General features: G+C 34.3%; 1 protein-coding gene across 1 annotated transcript; it reads left to right on the top strand.

The window, feature by feature from the left end:
- Positions 1-19,212: 19,212 nt before the first annotated feature.
- On the top strand, positions 19,213-25,039 carry LOC133295519 (protein DETOXIFICATION 40-like). Its single transcript, XM_061494357.1, has 7 exons — positions 19,213-19,718; positions 20,111-20,742; positions 22,377-22,433; positions 23,025-23,263; positions 24,173-24,291; positions 24,396-24,482; positions 24,561-25,039. The coding sequence occupies exons 1-7, from the start codon at positions 19,371-19,373 to the stop codon at positions 24,624-24,626; spliced, it is 1,548 nt and encodes a 515-aa protein (XP_061350341.1). The 5' UTR covers positions 19,213-19,370; the 3' UTR covers positions 24,627-25,039.
- The last annotated feature ends 2,467 nt before the right edge of the window (positions 25,040-27,506 follow it).

Below are 27,506 nucleotides of genomic sequence, written 5' to 3'. Positions count from 1 at the left end.
TTATTGAGTCAAGTGATGTTAAGTTCTCTGAAGATGTATTTTCGTATAACAAGATATGTGAATCAAGTGGTAATAATGAGAATAACGTTGTGAGACCTCGAGATGCTACAACTAGTGTTGATCTGCAGAGGATGAACTAGACGTAGTAAGAGGCAAATGACCGTCACACCCTTTGGACTTGATTTTTTGACATATCTGTTAGAAAATAAGCCTCGAACGATAAAGAGGCTATAACATCCCCAGAAGCATCATTCTAGGAAGAGGCTATCAATAGTGAAATTGAAACTATCCTGTCAAATCATACTTGGGAACTGGTAAACCTACCTCCTGGCAATAAACCTCTAGGAAGTAAGTGGGTCTTCAAAAGGAAGATGAAGGAATATGGCACTATTGATAAGTATAAAGCTAGGCTTGTGGTAAAAGGCTACAGACAGCGTGAAGGTCTCAATTACTTCGATACTTATTCACTTGTTACAAGAATTACGTCCATTAGGATGTTGATCGCAGTAGCTGTGTTGAATGGGTTAGAAATACATCAAATGAATGTTAATACCACCTTCTTAATTTATGACCTAGATGAAGAGATCTATTTAGAACAACCTGAAGTTTTCGCTGTCCCAAGACAAAAACGGAAAGTTTTTCGCTTAATAAAATCCCTTTACGGGTTAAAACAAGCTCCAAAGCAATGGCATGCGAAATTTGATAAAATTATGTTATCAAATGGTTTCCGTATAAATGAATGTGACAAGTGTGTCTATATTCGGAATACTGAGAAAATATTTGCCATAGTTTGTGTTTATGTGGACGATATGTTGATAATGAGTAGCAATAATCAAATGATTGAAGCTACTAAACAATTACTTACAAGTAAATTTGACATGAAAGATATAGGGATATCAGACGTTATCTTGGGTATTAAAATCCATAGAACATCTGAAGGGTTGGCTTTGTCACAGGCTCATTACATTACTAAAATTCTTGATAAATTCAAAAGTTTGAATATAGCTCCTGTGAAGAACCCCATAGATTTTAATCTTAAATTATCAAAGAACATTGGTAAAGCTGAAGCACAAAAGGAATATGCTCAAGTGTTAGGCTGTCTTATGTATATTATGAACTGTACCAGACCTGATATTGCTTATGCAGTGAATCTGTTAAGTCGCTTCACTAGTAATCTAAATGAGTTTCATTGGAAAGCTATGGTAAGATTTTTGGGATACTTGAAACACACTCAAAGCTTTGCTTTGCATTACAAAAAGTACCCTGCAGTTATAGAAGGGTATTGTGATGCAAACTGGATCACTGGCTCCAGTGACACTAAGTCCACAAGTAGATTTGTGTTCACCCTTGGTGGGGGTGCTGTGTCTTGAAAATTGTCCAAGCAGACTTGCATTGCAAGGTCAACCATGGAAGCAGAATTTATTGCTTTAGATAAAGCCGATGTGGAAGCCGAACGACTTCGTAATTTTATTGAGGATGTTCCTAATTGGCCAAAGCTGGTACCAGCCGTATGCATACATTATGATAGCCAAGCTGTTATTGGAAAGGCAAGAACGTCATGTATAACGGTAAGTCTAGACATATACGTCGTAGACATGATACTATGAGACAACTACTCTCGAGTGGAATCATTACAATTGACTATGTGAAGTCTAAAGAGAACATAGCGGATTCGTTGACCAAAGGGATTCCTAGAGAGTTGGTTGAGAATTTATCGAAAGGAATGAGTTTAAGGCCTATCAATTGTTGATCATTGCGGTAACTCTACCTTGATGAGTGAAGATCCCACGAACTAGGTTCAAAGAAACAAATAAGTGATGATCGATTGTTAACACTGTAGAGTTTCTAAAACTCATACTCATTCCTATGAAAAGACAGTGTATATATAAAGGTAAGCATTTAGAATTTTAATGGTTTCTTAATTTGATGTGATTAAATGATGTAAGGTAAGTTACATCACAAGGAATCACCTATGTGAGTGTGAAGTGAGGGCCGCTTCTATGAGAATTTATAAAGGTCGATTCTTTTGAACACTGACAGAACCAGACAGGTGTCCAGGGCTAAAATGGGTACAACAATGAGGACCAATAATGTTAGAGAAGAAATTGCGTTACTCCTATTGTCTTGGTATACACTTAAAGTTGACGGTTCAAGTCGTCATGACCACCGAATGACCAAGTATACCCGATAGGTTTCACTAGAGAAGGTTCAAAGGTGACCCCTACCTATCTCGATGCAATTGTTTCTCGCTAAGGAATCGCACCTTGCATTCATGTTCATTTGCATATAGTCATTATGAATTGACTTCTTATCCATGTGGGGGATTATTGGATTTTGTATCTAATTCCTGTGGGTTATGAATAAGAAGTGGGTTAAGGAAGGAAAGAAAGAAGTAAGGTGAAAGGGAAGTCCCACATTGGACAAGTGGTGAGAGATGGAAAGGTCTATAAACCTCCACATCACTCCTGTTATATGCTAGTACCTTTATGATATGCATGTGGTGTTTCACCTATACGGTAAGTCTGAGTATATGGTACATACAACATGGTGAGGCTGTGGGTGAGGTACAAGCGGTGTTCCTTGTACTACATGTGGGTGATAGACATATTCCTGTATTTCTCTGGCCAGTAGAATAGTTTAAACACACATGACATAAATATCTGTTGCACTGCATAGTTTTGGAACTTATATTGCACATGTAAGTGAGCTTGGGGTGGAAGATCCTTGAGGACCCCTTGTCTTACTGAGATTTCTAGTTTAGAGATCTCACCCCACGTTTGAGGAATGCTTATTTCAGGATCAGGTAATGTGGGGGTTGAGGCCCCAGGCGGCAGGAGGCCAGAGCTGAGTTAGATATTGATGATATTATATGCTGACATGTTGGATGCTGGATATGCTTGCTGATTTTATGCTTTTAGCTTCATTTTATGATTTTGGATTATCTTGTTGAAACTCTGTCGTTTATGCTGTTGATTTGGTGAGCATGGGGATTGTCCATGCCACGTAGACTTGTTATGTCTTGTTTTAATTAGAGTTGTATTAATGTATTAGGATATTGTCCGGATTACGTGATGTAATGCCGTGACTTAGATACTCACTTTATATTTATATATTGAGGTATTTCAGTAGATGTCTTATTGCAATTTACATACAGGCGATATTTTATGAAATTGATTAAGTAATCAACTTGGCTAAGTATAATGACGTCACAAGTGAGTAGAAAAAGATTTTCCGTATATTTAATTAAGCGCAGCTTAATACGATAGTATGATAACATTACCGGGTATACACGGGATGTTACATCAAGATCCTTCATCTCAAAAAATTTAGTGAGAAATGTCTTGGTTTCAAGCAATAACCTATATCACTGCTGGCAAGTAATATATCATCAACATATAATATTAGGAATATGAATTTACTCCCACTGAACTTGTGGTACACACAATCTTCTACCAAGTTCACCTCAAAGCAATATAAAATGATAACCTGATGAAATTTATGATACCATTGACGAGAAGCTTGCTTAAGGCCATAGATGGACTTTTTTAATTTGCAAACCATAGACTTTGAATCACCAAATACAAAGTTTTTTGGTTGCACCATATAAATGGTCTCATTAATGTTACCAATGAGAAACGTTATTTTTACATCCATCTGATGTAGCTCCAAATCCAAACGGGGCACAAGTGCCAATATGGTCTTAAAAGAGTCCTTCATAGAAACTGGAGAGAAGGTCTCTGCATAGGCTATGCCTTCCTTCTGAATGAAACCTCTAGCAGTTAGACGTGTCTTATATCTTTCGATGTTGCCCTTAGAATCCTTTTTGGTTTTAAATATCCATTTACAACTAATGGGTTTTGCACCTTTAGGTAACTCGACAAGATCCCAAACGTCATTATCTTTCATAACTTCATCTCATCTTTCATTGCATCAATCCATTTATGAGCATCAGAGCTTTCTAACACTTGTTGGAGTTGATTGGATCATCTTTCTTCAAGCCTAAAATATTTTCATGCTCTTGAAGAAACACAATATAATCATCTGGAATTGTGTTTCTCATTTCTCTAATGGATCTCCTAAATGGCACTTCTTGAGTTTGTTGAGTTTGTTCTTCATGTGGCATGGATGTGGTTCATTGTTGTCTTGACCCAAAGTAATGTCAGGAACCAAAGCCTGTTCCATAATAATGTCATGAACAGGTACCTGATCATTAATTGTTTGTACCAGATTTGCATATTGAATAACGACAATATTAGGAAGAGAAATATAATTTTCTTCATCATCAAAGGCAACATTTCTTACTTTATCTCCCCCCACCCCCAAACTCAACATCCTCAAGGAATCTGGCATTTTCCATCTCAAAAAAAGATTTTGTAGTGTTATTATAAAACTTAAAGCTCCGAGATCGTTCAGCATATCCAACAAAATAGTAGCTGATTGTTCTTGAGTCCAACTTCCTTTCATTTGACCTATAAGGCCTTGCTTCAGCTGGACAACCCCGAATGTTTAAACGTTTTATGCTAGTTTCTATCTAGTCCATAGCTCATAAGGGGTTTTTGCCACTGCTTTGCTTGGAACCCTGTGAAGGATATAAACTGCAGTCTTTAGTACTTCTCGCCAAAGTGATTATGGTAATGAAGAATGACTAAGCATACTCCTCACCATGTCTTTAAGAGTCCGGTTTTATCTTTCTGCAACACCATTCATGCCAGATTTTCCTGGCATTGTGTATTGTGTGACGATTCCACACTCCTTTAGGAAGACCGCAAAGGGCCTTGGACGTTGCTCACCTGATCCATCAAATCTACCATAGTATTCACCACCACAATCAGATCTTATGGCATTAATTTTCTTGCCTAGTTGAAGATCAACTTCAGCCTTAAATTCTTTGAACACGTCCAATGATTGTGATTTCTCACTAATCAAATATAGGTAGCCAAATCTTGAATAGTCGTCTATGAACGTGATAAAGTATTGTTGAACATTCCAAGAAGCTGTAGGGAATGGTCCATATATATCCGTATGAATCAGTTCTAAGACGTCTGATGCTCTGTTGGAACCTATTTTCCTTATGTTTGTCTGTTTCCCCTTTATGCATTCAATGCACACCTCAAAATCATCCAGATTAAGGGGTTCAAGAATTCCATCATTCACAAGCCTCTTAATTCTCTATTTACAAATATGACCTAAACGCTTGTGCCAGAGAATGCCAGAATTCTCATTTAATTTTTGCTTTGTACCTTGTGCATTTAAGTGCATTATTTCATTATCAGTAGCAACAATATCAAGCATGTAAAGATTATTAGTCAAAGAACCAGTACCAATAATATTTGAATTAAGAGAAAGACAAACTTTAGTATTTCCAAATGAACAAGAATAACCAAATTTGTCCAAACTTGAAATAGAAATTAAGTTCCGTCTAAATGATGGTACAACAAAGTCTCAATCAAATTCAAATAAACACCAGTCTTTAACAATAATCTAAATTTTCCTATAGCTTGAACTGCAACCTTCTTGCCATCACCCACAAAGATGTATCTCTCAAGATCACTTAGCGGTCAGCTCCACAGGAAACCCTGCATAGTCATACTTATGTGAGTAGTAGCACCAGAATCTACCCACCAAGTATCAATAGGCGCAAAAGCTAAACTAATTTCAGAACAAACAAAAGTGAGAGTAATACCTTTCTTTACTCGCCATGCCAGAGATTTGGAACACTCTTTCTTCATGTGTCCATATTTTCTACAAAAGAAGTAAGTGAAATCATGATCCTGCTTCTTTTGTTTCTTTTGCATGGGCAAAGCTTCCGCATTATCCTTAGCTTTCTTCTTTTTCTTTCCTTGAGAGGTTGATGCCAAGTGAGAACTATCAGTCTTTTCTCGTTGTAACCTCTCTTCCTCTTATACACAGTGAGCAATGAGCTCTTTAAGAGTCCATTTTCCCTTTGGGTGTTATATCTCACTACAAATTGACCGTATTGTGCAGGAAGAGAGATTATAACTAAGTACATGAGCAACTCAGATGGCAGCTCTAACTTTAATGCCTTTACTTTTTCAGCAAGGTTAGACATTTCCATAATATACTCCCTTATGTTTCCCTTTACATTATACCTCATATTAATGAGTTTGGACAAGGTTTGACCAATTTCGGCCTTTTCATTTCGAGCAAAGTATTGGTCGAGTTCCTTCAGAAACATCTTGGCATCAGTAATCTCAACTATTGAAACCCTAAACGCCTCTGGGATGGAGCATTTCATGATCATCAAACACATGCGATTTGAGCGTTCCCATTTCTCAACCTTATCCGTATTCGGATTTTCTGAAATAGAAATGGGTTTCTCAGTCCTTAGCACATTGTCTAAATCCATGCAGTTGAGAACTATTTCCACATGCTCTTTTCACAGCTTGAAATTCACCCCATTAAGCTTGGAAATCATATTCACTTGAGCAACAAAGTTAGCAGAAATAGCAGAAACTGTATAGAGAAAAAATAAGATAACATACTCATAACAATAATCTCATATATATATTTAAACACCATCATAATCATATTACATACATGATATTCACAAATAATCTGAAGTCAAATGAGTTTATTTACAAGATACCTAGCACAACATTGACATTCAGTCTTTGGACAAAAAAGTATCAACTTCCAAGTGATACTCTCAATGCAGTAATCAAACATTGACAATAAGTCATGTCAAACCATAGCCTTCCTTTGGGCCGACTATGACTCACATGACCTTCCTTTGGGCCTATAATTATTCGCATAAATAATATATATTTATATGATCAACCTATTTGAAATTAAATTAACCTTTATAAATTTGGCCACTTTTGCGGCTAACAAATCTATCATATTCAATTTCAAATAGAAACCGTTAGGGATAATAAACACATTTAAAAATAAAATAACAACAATAAAGAAAATTATTCTTTATCATTCCTCAATGTATATGCATACATACTGTATCATTCTATCAATAACAATAAATACCTTTTCATTATAAGGCTTAAAAATTAATGCACAATCGATTCACAAGTAAGTCTTTTCAAATGAAAGCTTAAAAACGATGCACAATACCCCAAAAAAAAAATTTAATTTGGCTTTTGATAAAGAATATCAAATCTAAGAAAAATTCAAAATCAAAGACCTTAAACAATTGATTTCTTTCAAACTATAAGTCCAGAATTTTCTAAGAGAATTCATTGTTCATTCAAATTCTCAATTCAAACAACAAACGCTCATCAATTATATAGCCAAAAAATTTCAAACATTACATCTTTACGCATATTCAAAAGTTTAAATAATAAACCCTTATTAAATTGCAAATCCTACATTTTCAAAAGATTGTAACTTTTGTTCCACAACCAAAAATTACCGTCAAGGAACAAAAATAACACTACATAGCTAATACGAAATACATGAGATGGACCCCCCGTTCGAAAAACAATAAACTTTATGCCAAAAAGACAACAAAGCAAAACTTTTCATGATTCAGCATATATAAAAATCACAAAACTTAATTCCCTCATGATTCAATATGATGATGGCTCTAATACCAATTGTTGGAATAATAATTCCTCTTAACCTTATGGTGATAACTATTACCAACAAACCAAGATCCATCATACCAAATCATAAAGGAATATTAACATAAAGGTGGAGGCATACCTGTCTCCATAGCAGCGGAATAACTTCGATCTTCTCCTTTGGGGTATGCGATCTTTCTTTGTCGAATAGCCTTAATCCTTATTCTTTTGTATGATTTTCTCTTTATGGGGTATGCGATCTTCCTCAGTAAAATAGCCCTAATCTTTTTTTCTTTAGTGTGTTGTCTCTCTCTTGATGGGGAAGAGAAACTAGGGTTGTTTTTTTTCTTGACATATTGGGGACCATAACCCTTTATAGTGTTTTTCTTTATTGTTGGGCCAATAAGCTCCAATTATACCTAGTTGGTCTAATACTGGTATCCACCCATTTGTCCCACACTTACTTAAGAATTTATTTGGACATATTTATTTGATCACTTTAATTTACCCAATATATATTAAACAACACAATATAATTATTTATACAATATGTAGCCCACAAACACATTACGAAATATATTTTCCTAACATATAAAACTATAAGGATATAATTGATATTATTATTAATTTAAATTTAAATAAATAATTTATATTTTTGGGTATATAATTTTAATTTATAATATTATAACAGTATAAGATAAAAGTTGAGAAAAATAAAAATATTTATGTATATATAAGACCACAAGGGATCTAAGTGATATATTTTTGTAACCACAATGATTGTAAGTGAAAATTTGAAACCACGGGGTGCAATGATAAATTATTTAAATATAATGCATATAAATGACAAGTTTAAAATCACAAGGAATCAAATGATAAATCATAAAATCTCACTTAGTGAAAATAAAAATTTTCCTTTATTCTATGTTGTGTTATCATTTTCATGGAAGGATCTTAAAAGAGATATAATATGAAATTATTATTTACCTGTTAAAGCATTCTTGCTTAAGTTTTTGAGTTACGAGTTCGATTCTTATTGTTCTCATTTTTTAGTGGAATTAAGTCAGCACAAAATATAACAAAAAAAAATGAACATGTATAATATTCATATTTCATGCCAAGATATTTTTGTTCTTTCATTTTATTATTATTATTATTGTTATTATTATTATTATTAGAAATTTAAATAGCACAAGATGCTGTGAACGAGAACAATAACTTCAATTTATTTTCTGAGACAAATATCAATTTTGGTTAACAATCGTCATTGATTTCGTCATAGTAGCAATTATATGAATGGCGTCTGGAGTAGTTAGTGGCATATGGACAATGATATTAAAAATCGGAAAGTACTATGGTTGTTTGCTTTCAACAAATCAAATCAATATTTTGTCGGTTAGAATTGTATGTGACCAGTGAAAGAAACACAACTTTGCACCAAGCTTGAATTTGATTATAATATGAATTGGCTGCTAATATAGATATACAGTACTTGGTCTTATAGACTTCCATAATAGAGTCGTGTTACTCTTAATAGTCCAAAAATGCGTATAAACAATGAGAACGATATTCCATGAACAGCCAGCTACATTCGACTCGAAGGAACATAAAGAAAAAGTAAAACTGGACAATTGATCTTACGTGTAATTTCAGCGGCTGAATTTTTTTAAGCAAACCATCTCTATTAAACATGATAATTTGTTAAATACAGTAAAAAGGCGGCATTCTTTTGGGGACATTGCATGCAGCCTGCAGGTGTGAGACTACGATATTAATAATTTGGTAGAATTCAAAAAATAAGGTCAGATACGCATCATCTCAACAACCAAAATCAAATAGAACACTAAAACACATTTAATTACATTAACTTTCTTTTCCATTTCCCTCTTTTATTAAAAAAAACTTTCCTGGTACATGATTCTAATATTTTATATGAGTTGTCAAATATATTTTTCTCATTAGAATCCATTAAAAATGTTTAGAGTTAATAAAATATGACGTGCCAACCAAAAATAAAAAAATGACTAACAGTCAATAAATATTTGACAACATAGCACAGTCAAACTAGTTAAGTTTATCCAGAATAGGACATATATGTAATCTTTGAGATATACTCGGTGTGAAATTATACAATTTTGCTTTCAGCCAAAACAGAAACGGAATCCTATGATTATCTATAGTATGAATTCATAACCATTCCAATTTCCTTTTAAATAAACAACTATTACAAACAATTAGAAAAAATAATAAAACATACAAGGTGTTGGGAACTCAGTTCCCTCAACTCGGCACGAAAGCGTGTCGCAAGTCAAACGTCGAGTTTAAAGCTCGCCTCTTCATCAAAGGTTGGCCTGAATCATCAAGTCAGCCAAGCGTAGCGAAAACAATAAAAATGCTGAGGAGAGAAATAGAGAAGAACAAAACAGATTTTTAAAGTGGAAAAACTCCACGGGACACTTGAACTTCACAAATAATGGTAGTACACTCAAACCTCACCTGCAATTGTGGTATTCTCTCAAACTTTTCTACGGAGGTCTAATACTCAAACTTCTCCTTAGAGGTGCTCTCAAATTTCTCTCAAAAATGTCTAACACTAAGCTCTAATATAACACAAACTTATATATGAGAGGAATGAGGATTCTAGAATATCAAAAGTGGTGACTAGGGTTTCTTGAGCCCCACAAAAAAACACCATTGGGCCTTGCTCAGCATTGAAGAGGAAAAGCCCAACAAATCTCCCCCTTTTTACTTCAATGTGTCGGCATTAGCAGCAGCTCGACACCTTCACAGCAGTCTTCAAATTTTCTTGCTGGTACTGTCTTGGCCATCATGTCGAACCAATTCAGGTCGGTGTGCATTTTGACGATTTCGAGTTATCCATCCTCCACCACATTTTGGATCCAATGATACCTCAAATTAATGTGTTTAGTGCGGGAGTGATAGGTCGAATTCTTCGCAAGATGAATTGCACTTTGATTGCCATATCTTCGCAAGATGAATTGCACTTTGATTGCCACATCTCAACTCGTACTTGTCTTGTTCATGGTTGAATTTAGAGAGAAACTTCTTCATCCACAATATTTCTTTGCTTGCCTTAGTCGCGGCTATGTACTTGGCCTCGATGGTCAAAAAGGCCACACATTTCTGCAATTTTGATTGTCAGGAGATAGCTCATCCTACAAATGTCATCAAATATCTTGTCGTCAACTTTCTCGAGTCAGCATCTCCCTCTAAATCAGCATCAATAAAGCCTTGCAACTTGGCTTTACCTTCTCCAAATCGAAGGCATAAATTTATTGATCTTTTGAGATACTTGAAAATCCATTTGATAGCTTCCCAATGCTCTTTGCCTGGGTTTGACAAATACTGGCTTACCATTCCAATAGCATAAGCTAAGTCAGATCTCGTACAAACCATTACATACATCAAGCTTCCAACGGCGGATTGGTACGAGATCTTCAACATCTCAGCTTTTTCTTCATCAGATCTTGGACATTGCTTTTGATTCGGCTTAATGTGTCAAGCTAAGGGGTTGCTTACTGTTTTGGCTTTGTCTATGCTAAATCTCTTCAAAATCCTCTCTATGTATTTTTCTTGACTTAGCCACAGTAGTCTTTTAGGTCAGTCTCGGGTAATTTTGATTCCGAGTATCTGCTTTATAGGGTTAAGGTCTTTCATTGCGAAGGATGAGCTTAACGTCTTCTTTAGGGCGGCTATCATGATCTTGTCTTGCCCTACAATCTGCATGTCGTCAACATATAATAGTAAAATCAGAAAATCTCCAACCTCATACCTTTTTCACAAATACGTAGTGGTCGGCCTCCGTCTTTATGAACTTGTGCTCGGTCATGAAGGATTCAAATTTCTTGTACCACTGCCGATGCGCTTGTTTTAAGCTGTATAGGTTCTTCTTCAAAGGGAAAACTAAGACTTGGTGCTTGAAACCCTTTAGGTTACTCCATATATATCTCCTCTTCTAGGTCTCTATGAAGGAATGTCGTCTTCACATCCATTTGTTCCACTTCAAGGTTCATTGAAGCTGCCATGGCTAACACGGTTCAGACCGAAGTCTTCTTCACCACAAGAGAGAATATTTCTTTAAAATCAACTCCTTTCTTCTGATTGCAGACTTTCACCACAATCTTGGCTATGTATCTCGGCTTTTGGCCATTTTATTCATGCTTAATTTTGTAAACCCACGTATTCTTCAGAGCTCGTCTTCCTTGAGGAAACTCAGTCAATTCATAAGTTTGATTTTCGTGCAAGGACTTCATCTCATCTTACATTGCCTTCTCACATTATTCCTTATCTGAGCTCGTCATGGCCTCATCATAACTTTGTGGTTCTCCCTCTTCAGCAGGAACAATATATTTATCAAGAGGGTACCTTGTAGAAGGTCATCTCACTTGTGTGGAATTTCTGGGTTTTTCTTCAGGTTAAGGATCTAGCTTATCATGCTCATCTCGGATCTCATCATCCCGAACCTCAGCATGTTGGTCCTCATCAACTTGTTCATTTTCAACATTTTCTTCATTTGTTTCTCCCCTTGCTTCAGCTCAGACAAGCGAGACAAGTTCTTCACTTCGAACAGCAACATGAACTTTGGGCTTTGAGATGTCTTGAATAGTCTCGTTCTCATGAAAGACCACATATCGGCTTCTCAATATCTTCTTATTGATTGGATCTCAAAGTCTGAATCTGAAATTGCATCTTGGTGAACCGAGGTAAATACATTTTTTTGTCCTTGCATCGAGCTCCGCCCTTTCGTTTTTAGGGATATGTACGAAAGCTCGGAATCCAAATACCTTCAGGTGATTATAAGCCGTTTTCTGACCTGTCTATACTTCTTCGAGAATTTCTCCTTCAAGTGGCCGTGATGGTGAGAGGTTTATCAAGTCAACAGTAGTTTTGACAGCCTCAACCTAGAAAGATTTTGGCAACCCGACATATGATAGCATGCTTTGAACCCTTTCTTCAATAGTCATGTTCATTCTTTTAGTAACTCCATTCAGTTGAGGAGTCTTGGGGGTGTCTTCTCAAGTCGAATCCTGACCTCTCTACAGTATGCATCAAATAAGCCACAGTACTCACCACTATTGTCAAATCGGACCACTTTCAACTTCTTGCCAGTTCTATTTTCACCATAGCATGAAATTCTTTGAAGGCTTAGAGAACCTGATGTTTAAATTTCAACAAGTATACCCACACTTTGTAGGGTCATCAATAAAAAAAAAGCATCGAGCTTCACCAAAGGATCTCTCCCACATGGAGCATACATCGATATAGACGAGGTCTAGAATATACCTGTGTTGTCTAGGTTGATCCGACCTTACAAAAGAAACTCGATGTTATTTTCCAGCTAGGCAGTGTGTGCAGCTCACCAGCACTTGCTCTTTCAACCCGGTAAATCATCCTTTCTTGTTAAGAATTTGGAGCCATTTCTCGCTCATGTGGCCAAGACGTTTGTGCCATAACTCCATACTAGGTTCATCTCAAACAGAATTGGGTTCCCCACCATTTATCTTTCTTTACATCACGTACAAGGAGCCTTCTTTCTTACCTCGGGCAACCACAAAATTTCCCTTGGCTAATTTTCATCTACCACTTTTGAAGTAGTTCACTAACCCGGCATCATCAAGCTTGCCAGTCGAGATTATGTTCAAATGCATGTCAGGCACATGCCTTACATCTGTCATCACAAGGCGGCATTCGACATTCGTGGTCAGGGTCACATCACTGACACCAACAATTTTGCTAGTCACTTGATTTCTCATCTTCATGACTCGAAAATTACCATCTCTATAAGAGGAAAAAAACTTTTGTGTGGAGTGACGTGAAATAAGGCACTAAAGTCAACAATCCAGGTGCAGTCATTATATGCAACATTCAAAAAGTTATCTTCACCGAGGAAAAGTATCTCGACATCCGAGTTGGCAGCCACCACAGTAGTGTTTTTGTCTTCTTTCTTCTTTGGCACAATTTGATTCGGCTTCACCGTGCCGTTCTTCTCATCTTTCTGCAGAGTTCGGCAATCTAGCTTCTTGTGACTGGGCTCCCACAGTAAAAGCATTTCAACTCATTTTTCGGCCTAGACCGGCCTCTGGACTTTCACGTCCATCACGACCCCTACTCTTACTACGACTCGAGCATCGAACCTTCCTCTATTCTGAATCATGTTTTCCTCAGAGGTGCTGGTCACTCCTCGTTCCCTTTTCCTGGATTCAGGAGGCTATATATTACGGTGTCCATCTTCAATTTACCATATGGAGCTGAGCTACTCAATGTTTCTATCAGAGTATCCCAGCTTTCTAGTAGCAAGCTCAGCAACAGCAACGCCTGCATCTTATCATCTATCTCCATCTCAACTTTGGACAGCTGATTCACAATACCTTTATAAGCGTTAAGGTGTTTAATCATGCTCTTGTCATCCTTGTACTCCAGTTTCACAAGTCGGCGAACCATGTGTGTTTTGTTCTTGGGAGTCTTCTTCTGAATTATGGACTTCAGTTTCATCCATAACTCGTACGTGTTCGTGAACTCAAGAACATGCTCGAAAAGGCTTTTGTCAATGTATTTTCTGATCATAACCACCACCTTCCTATTCAAAATTTCTCATTCCTTCTTAGTTTTTCATTCGGGCTTCTATTCATGGACAATGGGCTCGTACAAGTCTTTGTAGTACAGGTGGTCTTCCATCATCGGTCTCCGAAAGTAAAGTTATTCGCAGTCAGCTTGCATATGTCTTTGTCATGTGAAATTTCACTAGTCTCTATCTCATCTCATTCAGAACCTGTCGAACCCGAGCTCTGATACCATTGTTAGGAACTTGGTTCCCTCAACTTGGCACGGAAGCGTGTCGCAAGTCAAACGTCAAACTAGAAGCTCGGTTTTCAATCAGAGGTCGGCCTGAATCACCAGGTCGGCTAAGCACAGAGAAAACAATAAAAATACAGAGGAGAGAGATAAAGAAGAGCACAACAGATTTTTAATGTGAAAAAATATTTTCCAATGTGAAAAAGTAAAAACCCACAGGACACTAGTCTAAAATCAAACTTCCACTATGAAAATAATGGGTACAAGATATCAAATTTCACCAATAACTATGGTATTCTCAAACCTCACCTACAATGGTGGTATTCTCTCAAGCTTCCCTAAGGAGATCTAATATCAAGCTTTCCCTATAAGTGCTCTCAAATTTCTCTCAAAAATGTCTAACCCTAAGCTCTTATATAACACAAGCTTATATATGACAAGAGAGAAGTTTCTAGCATATCAAAAGTGGAGATTAGGATTTCTTGAGCCCCACAAAAAATAATATTTGGCCTTGTGCAGCATTGAGGAGGAAAAGCCCAACACAAGGGACATAGTTTTTTACTTTCGCGGCTACTCTGAAAGGTCAAAAGTGATGTACCCGACAAAGTTATAAAGTATAAACAGCTCAATATGTTTCCACTTTATTTTTCATATATTTGTCCATCATGAATGGTGGGGTCTAAATTATTTTCTTACTTTGAGACTCACGTGAAAATTAATGGCCGATCAAAAAATTTTACGGTGAGGAAAAAATAAAAAAATTTAATTATAAATAAAATATTTATAATAAAATATAAATTTAATATAAAAGCTCAATTTATTTTTATAAAAATTAAGGTCAGTTCACTTAACTCTTATTCCACGGTAAACTCTTCTATTATTGAATGTGTTAAAATTTAAAATAATTTTTTCAATATAAGTAAAATATTATAAACATAAGCAAATGAGTTAGGAAAATTTCTCTATATGAGCTAATAATTAATTTTTTTCACTAGTTTTTTTTTCAAAATGTAAATATGAAATTAAGAAAACTAACAAGTTAATACATGAAAATATCTTAGTTACTATTTTTTTTTTGTGGGTGAAAAATTTGCATTACTATATTACTAAACATTGAAGTTATGAGTACTAAGTAGTTGTAAATTGAAATTACTGCATTACTATTTCACATTAAGAAGCTATGAATCTAGTGAATGACTATGTCAAATGATAGAAAAATATTAAGATGTATATTTATGTATCATTTTTTTTAAGAAACAGAAATTGTTTTCCTTTAATTTAAAATAGAATAAGTTAAGATTAGAACCATAGCCAAAAAAGCTTACCTTGTCGCGGCCTACAGATTACAAACCAGTGTTTGTTGATTTATTATGCAAGAATCACGAAAAACTGGTTTTTTAAGCAAAGGAAACAATAACTCTACCACACTTTTATTCAAAGGAAACAAGAAAGAAAAGAAATAGAGAGAAACAATGGCTAGTTGGGTTGGAGATAGAATTTTCTCTAACTTTTTTTTTTTAATTTGAAAGAGGAGCTAACTTTTAACCATAATAACCTATCAATATTATCAAAATATTATTATTATATATATATATATTAATAAAATAATTCAAAATTTAGGGAACGACGGTGGTCAACTCTAGCCTCCCTAGATTCGTCTATGGTGAAAATGTAACATATAATGTTTTTTTTTAAACAAAAGTTTAAGTAGGGTTAGAGGGATACATTTTCATGCGATAGAAAAGAAACCAATTTCATAGAAGATTCATAATAAAATTACATATCATCTATCTTACACAAAAGTGAAAAATCAAATCCAAACCACGATTACTTAGAACCTAGGTTTTTTTATCCTTCTAATGCGATCTTTGAAAATATTTATTGGTTTAATTTCTTTTAAAATTATTTACTAATCTAATGCGAAAAGACGTACCATGTACATCAATGTGTCGTATCTAAAATGTTCATGAGTACAAGATGCATCCAATGGTAAAGCATTTAAGGCGTGCTGGGATTTACCATGTCGCACAAATGCAACATTTAAATTATTTAATAAATTATTTGTATACATTTTAAATTCATATATATGTATATCTATTATTTTAAATTGATGATATATATTTATTTATAATTTATTTAAGAGAGATGACGTCCGAAGACACATATGTTTCACATGCCACAGGGCGAATGCACCATTACTCTCCGGGATGTGGCAGACATACTTGGCTTGTCTTCATATGGCTGATAAACTCTTAGTTTATCATATTTTAGAGAACTAAAATTAATCTTATATCTAGTTAAAAGCCTAAAATACTTAGAGTTATTTAGCTAAAAAATATTAACTTTGAATTACCGATTTATGTGAATGATTTTTGCTTGTTTTGTAGGGAAAATGAGTTGAATTGGAGCAATGGTTAAGCTAGAATGACTTAAAGCGATACATGAGAAGCAACCATTTAGTGAAAATTTCTCTTAAGATATCTTCCGGCCAATTTTTCATATCCAAAACGATGGATTTTGATCTTGTGTTGCTCATATAAGTTGTAAATCTCTCTTTTATATTTCCAACGAAACCAATATCACATCAATGAGACAAGTTTAGCTCAAGTTATGTCCAAAATATGAAATCATATTTTTGTTGTCAAAATAGCGCGCTAAAAGGCGCTTTAGTGCCAGTTACAACCCAATTAAGGCCTATTACGTGATTTTCACCTGAAATAAGGATTCATGCACCTATTTAAGCTATTCTTCATGAGTCTTTAACAGTTCTTGACACCAAAGGCATAGTTTTCACCGAAGAAGCGCGATCTTCATGCTTTTGAGAGCCGGAGACAAGATTATGCTGGGATTCTTGAAGGTTCACCGCGCCATCACACCACTGGAGTTTGGGGAAGCCTTCTTGATTTCTTGTGTTCTTGACTCTATTATGTTAGGCTAGTTTTCCTTTGTAGTTAGGGTTAAATGGAACCCAATCAAATCTTTTTGTTATGAATGATCTTTAATGTTAAATTTCCTTTTTATATTGAATAAATTTATCTTTTCTTCATGCTTTCTATGAGTTTAATCTTGCAAATTATATAGGGCGATTATATAACAATTGGAATGTTGGTACATGAGCCTTACATGATAAATTAATCGTAATTCTTGTGATTATAGGAATAGACATAAGGATTATGCAATATTTATGATTCTTGGATTTAATGCTAATTTTCTTTGAAGAATAACCGGGGAACTAGAATTCTTTAAAGAGAGTAAAGAATTAAGATGTCAAGAGATTAAACCTTAACTAACTTAGGGGAATCGATTGGCAATATGAAAAGGACGTTTAATAAGGGTTTTAATTTATAACATAGAAAGGAGATTGAGGGAAATCAAAACATTAATTACGTTTTTCTTGATTGTTAAACAACTCATACTTTATTCTCTTGCTTTATTATTGAAGTTAGTTTTCATTCATTATTAGTTTTCATATATTATTCGCAATTAATTGTTCAACTTAGCATTATTAGTGAACTGACGATTGAAATTCTAATCCTCGTGGGAATGATCTCGTACTTAATACACTTTATTATTTTTACGACATATGCACTTACCAAAGTCGCAACAATGGCTGACCGTGATAGGCACAACGTCTACTTCATAGAATGTTGTCATTCATGATATGTTGCGTTTTTATCCTTTACCACGAGAGCTCGAGGGAGACTATTTGCAAATGTCTTTTCTAGATTGTTATTATGGTCATTGGGCAGCACACAAGGGTGATCCAGATAAAGAGCTACATATACACTCGCCTATCTATCGTGTCTGATTGATGAGTTTTGATTGTGTGACAAGTAGTTGAACAAGGTAACTGTATGGTATATTAACTTTCTTGGAGGGAATTTCGAGGAGATAACCACATGTAGTGGGCATGCGACAATGCCTGCATATGTGTATAGAGAGTTGTTAGACAACGAACTCTACTCAGAAGGAAATGAGTGGTTGTTCTACATTGCTGCAATTATTGGCTTGGATCAGATTCGTGCCCATTGCACATATTATTCCACATGCATCTATCGTGTGTGTGTCTATGTCATGCATCTGCTTATTGCGTGTTCAGTAGTAGAAACGCGCATATCGTACAAACGCGTCTTAATGCGCATGTCTTAGCTGTGCTTCTTTGTATGCAAGACGAACGTCCTAGTGTGCGCATCTTAATTTGTCGCCACATAGGATGTGGCTTCCTCCCATGCGTGTCTTTACACATATTGTCACAATGCGCATATTTTCATATTAGATTGTAAATAGTTTGCCAAAAAATAAATATTTTCAAAAATGGCATTAGAAGGGTCAAAAACCTTAGAACCTAATGTTGCAACTGTTGTAGGCATGAGTATTTTTTGTCCAAGCATTAGTACAAGTGAGAAATTTTGGGACAGTAACTTCGTATTTTAATGGTGCAAATGAATTCTTTACATATATAAAGTTAGGTTGTATTGTTTTTCATTTTATAGAAAATAAATTTATTTTTTACATATATAAAAATATATAAAACCTGTATTTTCTTTCTTTTTTTTCTCCTCAATCGGGCTCATATGGACCGTGTGCAGAAGATAAATTTATTAAACCCATAAAGTTATGTTAAAAAAATTGGGTAGCCCCTCTCACAACGTGATTACTTGGTATGCTACCGTGTATCATGAGATATTTTTTAGTAGACATGGAGAATGTGATTTGTTTCCAAAATAGAAAAAAAGGAAGCGATTAAGAGGGCAAAATCAAAAAGGAAGAAACAACAATGGAATAAAAAATTTTCATTTATGAAAAATTAACTATTGAATAAGTGGTAGGCTAAAGCATATTAAATTTTACCCTGCGTCACTGGCTGCGTCCTGTTACCTCTGGCACACAAATTTATAACTCCTTCCTATCTCTGAAGTTCAGAATACCTTTTTCATTTGTTTGTGGCTGAGCCTCGAATCCTCCATCTGCTGAGGAAAGGCTTAGTCCACAAAGGCTCACAATTCACAAACAAGTTGCAACATGGCTGTGCACAAGGATCTTGATCAACCTTTGCTAGCTTCTAGCAACCCATCACCACCACCACAACCTTCGTTTACTCGATCATTCAGCTCAAAGCACGAATCAGATGGTGAACTTGAACGAATACTCTCAGACACGAGTGTCCCTTTTATTCGGCGTCTTGGACCGGCTACATGGGTTGAGCTCAAGCTACTCTTTTTCCTTGCTGCTCCTGCTGTTATCGTGTATCTTATCAACTATGTCATGTCTATGTCCACTCAAATCTTTTCAGGCCATCTTGGTAACCTTGAACTTGCTGCTGCTTCACTCGGAAACACTGGCATCCAAGTCTTCGCTTATGGCCTCATGGTATACTCACTTTATCTCCATATATATTTAGTCCAAATATTCTAACACTTCACCTCTGTAGTGTTTCCTATTTGTCTAGAAAATTAATTACCTATATATTTATACCACATATAATCTTCCAATGGTTTTTAGAAATAATATACATTTCAGATAATGGGAAAGAGACAATTTCTAGTGGGGGCTTCTCAATTTGAAATTAGTTATCAATTTTCATAATGAAACAGCAAGGCTGAACTGGTGGTAAAACTGTTCTTTTGTGATCGAAATGTCACAAGTTTGAATCTATAAAATATAAGGATTGCTTTCACCTCACTCTCCTTAGTGCGGATTTAACTTGCAAGTGATTTATCATTTTTCATAATAAATATTTGTGATTTTTTATGAACATGCAGTTGGGTATGGGAAGTGCTGTTGAGACGCTATGTGGACAAGCATTTGGTGCAAGAAAGTTTGAGATGTTAGGCATATACTTGCAAAGATCAACAGTTCTTCTTACAATGGCTGGTGTTGTTTTGAGTTTCATATATGTCTTCTCCAAACCAATTTTGATCTTTCTTGGGCAGTCTCCAAGAATTGCATCAGCAGCTGCAATTTTTGTATATGGCCTAATTCCTCAAATATTTGCCTATGCTGTGAACTTCCCAATTCAGAAGTTTCTTCAAGCTCAGAGCATAGTGGCTCCGAGTGCATATATATCAGCAGCAACATTAGTGATCCATCTTGTGTTAAGTTGGGTGGCTGTGTACCAAGTTGGGCTTGGTTTATTGGGTGCATCATTGGTGTTGAGCTTGTCATGGTGGATCATTGTGATTGCACAGTTTGTTTATATTGTGAAGAGTGAAAGGTGTAAGGAAACATGGCGAGGGTTCAGTATGCAAGCTTTTACAGGGTTGCCAGAGTTCTTCAAGTTGTCAGCAGCATCAGCAGTGATGCTGTGCCTAGAGACATGGTATTTTCAAATTCTGGTTTTGCTTGCAGGGTTGCTTCCTCATCCTGAGTTGGCTCTTGATTCCCTTTCTATTTGGTAAGTGATTTTCTTTCTAGCTATTTTTAAACACTTCAGATTAATTATTCAGTATTTCAGTTTCAACATGTTATCTTATGTGATATGAATTGTTGGGAATTTAAAGGAGTCATGAACTCTCATATTAAGTAATTAGGAATATGCTAAAGGAGTTTCATATAAGTGAAAACATTGATAGATTCATTGGCTTAAATTTTTTTGTGTTACGAATATTATAAAAAAAAATTAGGTTGAATTAGAGTCATTCTTGGCGAGGATTTTTGGTTTGATATAATAGGGATAAAAACTGTTTAAAATAAAATAAAATAAAATAAAAATAGCTTGTGGTCCTGAATATACCTCGTGGTTGGTATAAATGAAAAGATAAAGAAAGGGTATCACTCAAAGTATGAAAAATCGGAATATTGTCATAAGGGAGGAAAAACCATACCAATAATCCAACCACGTAGCAACATTTTGGGTTGATGTACTTTATTGAAAGATCTTATTATACTAAAAAATAAATTGTGGAAAAAATTTCAACCGTTAAAAAAAATAAAAAAACTGAAATATTTTTGCAAAGATAATCACATTGTAATAGTTTAATCTTTTTTCAAGCACGCCCCAGACCACGTTTGGCTTGTTGCACTTTATTGAGTAGCTAGCAGGCGGGGCTGCAATGAAAACTGGTAGCTGTCTTTGTGTTGTTCAAATTCAATCATTGCACCTTTTGATTAATGATATTGTTGAGCTGATAATGACAAGTAATAAATATTTTTTAAACTATTATATAAATAAAGTAATAAATATTTTATTTTTATTCAATACTTATTTTATTATGTATTAAGAAATTTATGCAAAAAAATATTTTTTAAAAATATTACATGGCTCATTTCTTGACCACGCCGTTCCGGCACGCACTTTAGAGTTTTAATGAAAGAATAAAATGATATTTCAATATCAGAAAGCCACCCTGGTATATTTAATACGAGAAAAGGAAGGAGATCGAATAAACTAAAATTATTATATTTTTATTTACATATTTTAATGATAGAATAAAGAAAAAATTCATTTTATTATTTAAAATAATAAAATAATAAGCTAACTGTACCCTATATTTTTAAATCAAGAAACAAAAGAAATATCAAATCAAATAAATGAAATAATTAAATTTTATCGTGTTATGTTCTACCTTAATTTAAATATCTCAAATAAAAACAATTAATCTAATTTTATTGCAATTTTTCTGTGTTTCATTAATTTCCATGACTGCCAGTGCCAAGTGCCAAATAATAGCTTAGGTTTCCTATTTAAATATTCGAAATCATGATTGAACCAAATGATTGGTTAATACTTTTTGAAGGGAAATCAAACTTAATAAGACACTGTTTCGATTCAAAACAAATCTGTGTCCATCAACATCTGGATTCAACTCGTGGGCCTCTTTAGAACGAGCCTTTCCTTTTAATCTTTGGGTCCACCAAAAAGACAGGCCGATGTGATCTTGTGTTCTTCCTTATTGTCATGCTCAAACTACAGTTGGCTATTGCCTCTAGTCTTATAACAACGACCTTAATGATTCATATTTTAAGTCCAATGTTCTTCAAAAAACAGGTTTTAATTTCTGTTTAATTACCATGTCTTCTTTATTGCAGTACCACAGTATCTGGATGGGTGTTCATGATCTCGGTTGGATTTAACGCAGCTGCAAGGTTTGATTCTGTTCCTTTATATTTAATTGCTATAACCATTTTTCTGTAATAATAGATAAAATTATCTCATGCAACTCCAAAATAAATGCAAATGTATGTATTTTGATAAAATTCATAATACAAGAAGAAAGTAAATTTTTTAAAATATTTTTTTTTCTTTCTTAAATCCCAAAATAACATTATTTTATATTGCTGAAAATAACTTTATCTCATGTTAAGGAGAAACATTTCTTTCGGAAAAAAAATGGCAGCATGTGTCATCTTTTTCATAAGTTTAAAATATGCATTTATGGTTGGGGGTTCGAACCTCAACTCTTGTGAATGGAAAGCATTCCGTCTTTACCGCTTTGTGTGCTGATCCGGAGAGAGGGATTAGTCTCATGGCTATCGGCTGTGAGGATACCCGGATGTAATCCAAAAAAAATATGCATTTATCTTGAGAACAATTAGCAAGTAAGAGCTTATTTTACTTGCCCATCAAACTGTAACTAGTTTTATATTTTCAAAATTCACAAAAATTTCTCTATTTTCATTGCAAGTTTCAAGCTAGAGTGTCATAATGAAAAAGGTGTTGCTTTGACAAACATGCAGTGTGAGAGTGAGCAACGAACTAGGAGCAAGAAATCCAAAATCAGCATCGTTTTCGGTGGTGGTGGTGACATTGATTTCTTTCATAATATCGGTGATTATAGCACTAGTGGTGCTTGCATTACGGGATGTGATTAGTTATGTCTTCACAGAGGGTGAAGAAGTAGCTGCAGCTGTCTCAGATCTTTGCCCCCTCCTAGCTCTTGCCATTGTCCTCAACGGCATTCAACCTGTCTTATCTGGTAATTAATTAACTTATAATATGCTCAAACCTCAAAATTAAGTTCATATTCTATATGCTTCTAAATCATACTTGCAAAACTTTGATTAATTAATTATATAATATAATGGGGAAAATATTTTACATTTTAAATAATATAATTTTATATCATTTTAAGTAAAATCACTGTGTTTTGGTGCCTTTTTTTTACCTTTTCTCTTCTTTACAATACTCTCACTCTTCTTTACAGTACTCTCACGTTCTCTCTCCTCCTAATTTTGTAGAAAAGAGAGAATATAAAACCTTACTAAAAAATTAACAAATCATATTAATTTCACTTAAAATAAGATAAATTTGTGTCCTTTAAAATAATAAACAATTTTTCCAACAATTTATTATACCTAAGAGTAGGGGTGTAAATGGGTTAGGCCGGCCTACAAGGGCCTATGGTCTATAATCTATATTAGGCTAGGCTTGGCCTATTATAAATAGTAAAATAGAAGAGACCTAGGCTTTTAAAAAACTTATTTAGAAAACAGGTCATGGGCTTTTTTGTACATGTCGAGCCTATAAGCCTACAGGTCGGCTTATATCATATTATTTATTAATATTATTTTAGTTATTCTTTGAATTGTTGAATGTTTAATAGGCTTAAACATGCTAACAGGCCTAGGCCAAGGCTTTTATTTTTTAAATATAAGTCAGGTCAGACTTGTAATTTGGAGCCTACACAGGTTAATAGGCCAGGCCATACCCAATATTTTTTACACAGGCCTAGCTTATTTAAGCCAAAGTCTAGCCTATTTACACTCCTACCTAGGAGTTTATTTTTATTTTGTAAGTTATTTTTTGTGCATAGGCATAATCTTCTTAATATATATTCCACTACTAGAAAGTTAGGAACTAATGAATGCAGTATAAATGTGTGAAGGGGTGGCCGTTGGATGTGGATGGCAAACTTTTGTGGCGTATGTAAACGTTGGTTGTTATTATGGAATTGGCATCCCATTGGGTGCGGTTCTCGGTTTCTATTTCAAACTCGGTGCTAAGGTATGTTGATTAATTGGGGTTATTTTTCTCACCCTAAGGTTTTGATTTAATAATGCAAGAAAAGATGTTTGCACACGCTCGTATTGAGGCTGGTGTCTGTGTAGGGCATATGGGTGGGAATGTTAGGTGGCACGGTTTTGCAAACAATTATTTTGGTTTGGATCACATTTCGAACGGATTGGAATAAAGAGGTAAAAACTATAAACAACCCTTTGCTGCACTTGGGATCGTTCTATGATACTATCTAATGATAATTTTATTGATTGTAGGTTGAAGAAGCAGCTAAGAGGTTGACCAAATGGGAGGACAACAAGGAGCCACTTCTCAAGAATTGAAGCACTTCGTTTCCCAATGTGGCTAGGTCCATAACTCCATAAAATACTATACCTACTACTTAAATAATAAATAAATGGACTCACTTAAAGGTGTTTACAACCATTTTCTTAATAAATAAGACGTAAATGCAATTTGTGAGTCTATTTGTTTCTAATTTAAGTGATGGTATATGTACTGGTCAGTGCAAATTTATCCCAACTCAGGCTCCAAGGATTTGATGAATTTTTACTTTTAAGCTTATTCAAGTCTTTTGTTTTAGGTAAGTTTTAACGTTGGCTAGATTATTAGTTTTGTTTTTTATTTTATTTTTCATATATTTATATTATTGTAACGTAACTGAAAAGTGAAAATAAAGTTGATTTGTTTAACTGTTTTTAAAAATTATAAAAAAAAGTTTAACTTTTTTTTTTTAGTCATCATGAAACTCTCCTATGTTATGCACGTACGATCAAACTGCCCTTTTAATCTTAATGAGAGGTAACATATAGCGTATTTTTCTTGTTTCATTCCAAGGATAATAATAACATAAATGATCAAACTGCCCTTTTGTTGTTGATTTTTTTTTTTTTTTTTGAATAAAATGACATTAAAGATAGGTCATCAATATATCCATGGTGCGTTTATTCCTTAAACGTAAGGGATTACACCTAATATAATATCGTGATTTGAGATTTAGGCCATGAATTCTAAGAGCGATCATGAGCAAACAAAGGTAACAAAATAATTTCTAACATTCTCCCAGGCTATATTAATTAATTTAATATTCTTTTAAAAATTATTTTATTTTCAAAATGACTCTATCAGGTTAATAACCAAAAATCTTTTTTTTTTTTTTTTTGAATTATTTGTTGTTGAGATTTTACGTGACCACAATTTCAAAAAGCAATATTCCAATTTCAATTTCAGTATCTCAACACAATTCAATCCAGCATAACTCTATCATAGGAACATGGCGATCAATATACTGAAAATATCTAACATATGACCTTTCATACTCACATACAATAAGTATTACATCTTCATAAATCATGAGCATAGTAGTGTAGTAAGAATTAGTGCCAAAATGTGATCAATAATATAACACATTAATTATTATCGGTCCCCAATATAATTTCTCAACAACATGAAATTACATTAGTGCAATTTTCAAACAACATGAAACTACACTCTGTAATGCAATTTCTCAACAATATGAAATTATATTATCGCAATTTTTAAACAATATGAAATTGCCTTTTCAATCTAATTTCTTAACAACATGAAATTGAATTAATACAATTTTCAAACGACATGAAATTGCTCAGGTTAAATAAATCAACATGTCACAATATAACATGAGATCTCAAAATTTGTGACATTCAGTCATCTATAAACTCATATCATGTCGCAAAATTTGTGACAGGAGAAATAACAATAATGATGATCATCAATTACAAAAATTCAAACAAATATCGCAAAATCATCATTAGTTTGCATAGAAAATTGACTAGAAAAACAAACTGAATATGACTCCTACTAGTCAAGGAAATCCAAAGAATCTAAAAAACTCAAAAGCAAGGCTTGAGTATAAATCCCACTAATTAAGAGAATCAAAAGAATCTAAAGAACTCTTGTTCTATACACAAAAGATGTACTCCAAGATCTTTCCTATCAAAGCTTTTTAAGCTCTTGTTTCATTCAATAAATCAACATCATACTGGAAAATAAAATGTCATCTACATAAAGTACTAAGAATATACATCTACTCCCACTTATTTTCATGTAGATGCATTGGTCAAATATATTTAAATTAAATTAAGAGTAAATATCTTTTTTTGTCCTCAGCAAATTTCATAATTCCCGCTTTAGTCCCTAGCAAATAAAAGGCTATTCTTGGTCCCTAAGAAATTCAAAATGGACCAATTTAGGTGAAATTGTGGTCCCTCACAAATTCAAAAAAAAACCCACATTAGTCCCTCAAAAGGACTAAAATGGATCCATTTTGAATTTTTTAGGGACCACGGCCTTTTTATTTGCTAGGGACTAAAGCGGGCATTGTGAAATTTGTTGAGGACCGAAAATGGTATTTACTCTTAATTTAAAGGATTAACAAAAAATTCACTTTTATGGCAAAAGGAATGCATAGGAATAAACTACTGGGCAAATACAACTTTAATCAAGGCAATTTATAACAACGATGTTAGGAATGTGGCTTCCATACTCAAGAGGGGGTGAATTGAGTATTACAAAATTTTCGCAAAAGCCCCATTCTAGTTTCTAAATAATCATTTCAAGCAAACTTTGATATGTGAAAAACTAATCAATACATTCAGACAATCCATAATATATAATATATCACAATTGTAGAATTTATACTAGCACATACAAGATATCAAAGAAACAATTAAAGTGCTAGAAATAAAGAGTTTAGAGTTTAGAGAATTGCAAACACTATATATCCTGGTTCGGTCACCACCACTTGTGACCTACGTCCAGACTGAAGCCGTTCGATCAACTCTTTCACTAATAGTCAAGCTTCACGGGTGCTTGACAAACCTTTACAATCTTCCAAGACTTCGGGTTCTTGGATACCTTTCAATCTCCAAGTTTACGGGTACTTGGTAACCTTACAATTCACTCCAAATTTACTTAGGTATTTGGTCACCTCTCAAACAATGAGTCTCACAACCCTTTCAACTCAAGAATACAAGGAGGGAAATATTTAGAAATGAATATACACTCTCAAATTGTGGATATACAACTTGAAGCACTATGGGTATATGAATTTTCAAGATATGAGCTCAAATATGTTTGATCTTTGAAAGATATGAAAGAATATGCAAATGATAATGTAGAAGCTCTCAAAGTATGCTTAATATGTGTAGGAATGGTGTCCAATA

The sequence above is a fragment of the Gastrolobium bilobum genome, unplaced genomic scaffold, assembly GCF_033153095.1.
Source record: "Gastrolobium bilobum isolate Gb01-03AN ecotype WA unplaced genomic scaffold, APGP_CSIRO_Gbil_v1 utg15312, whole genome shotgun sequence".
Taxonomy (NCBI): Eukaryota; Viridiplantae; Streptophyta; class Magnoliopsida; order Fabales; family Fabaceae; genus Gastrolobium; species Gastrolobium bilobum.
The sequence above is the reverse complement of the archived record's forward strand: the minus strand, read 5'-3'. Positions and strand labels throughout refer to the sequence as shown.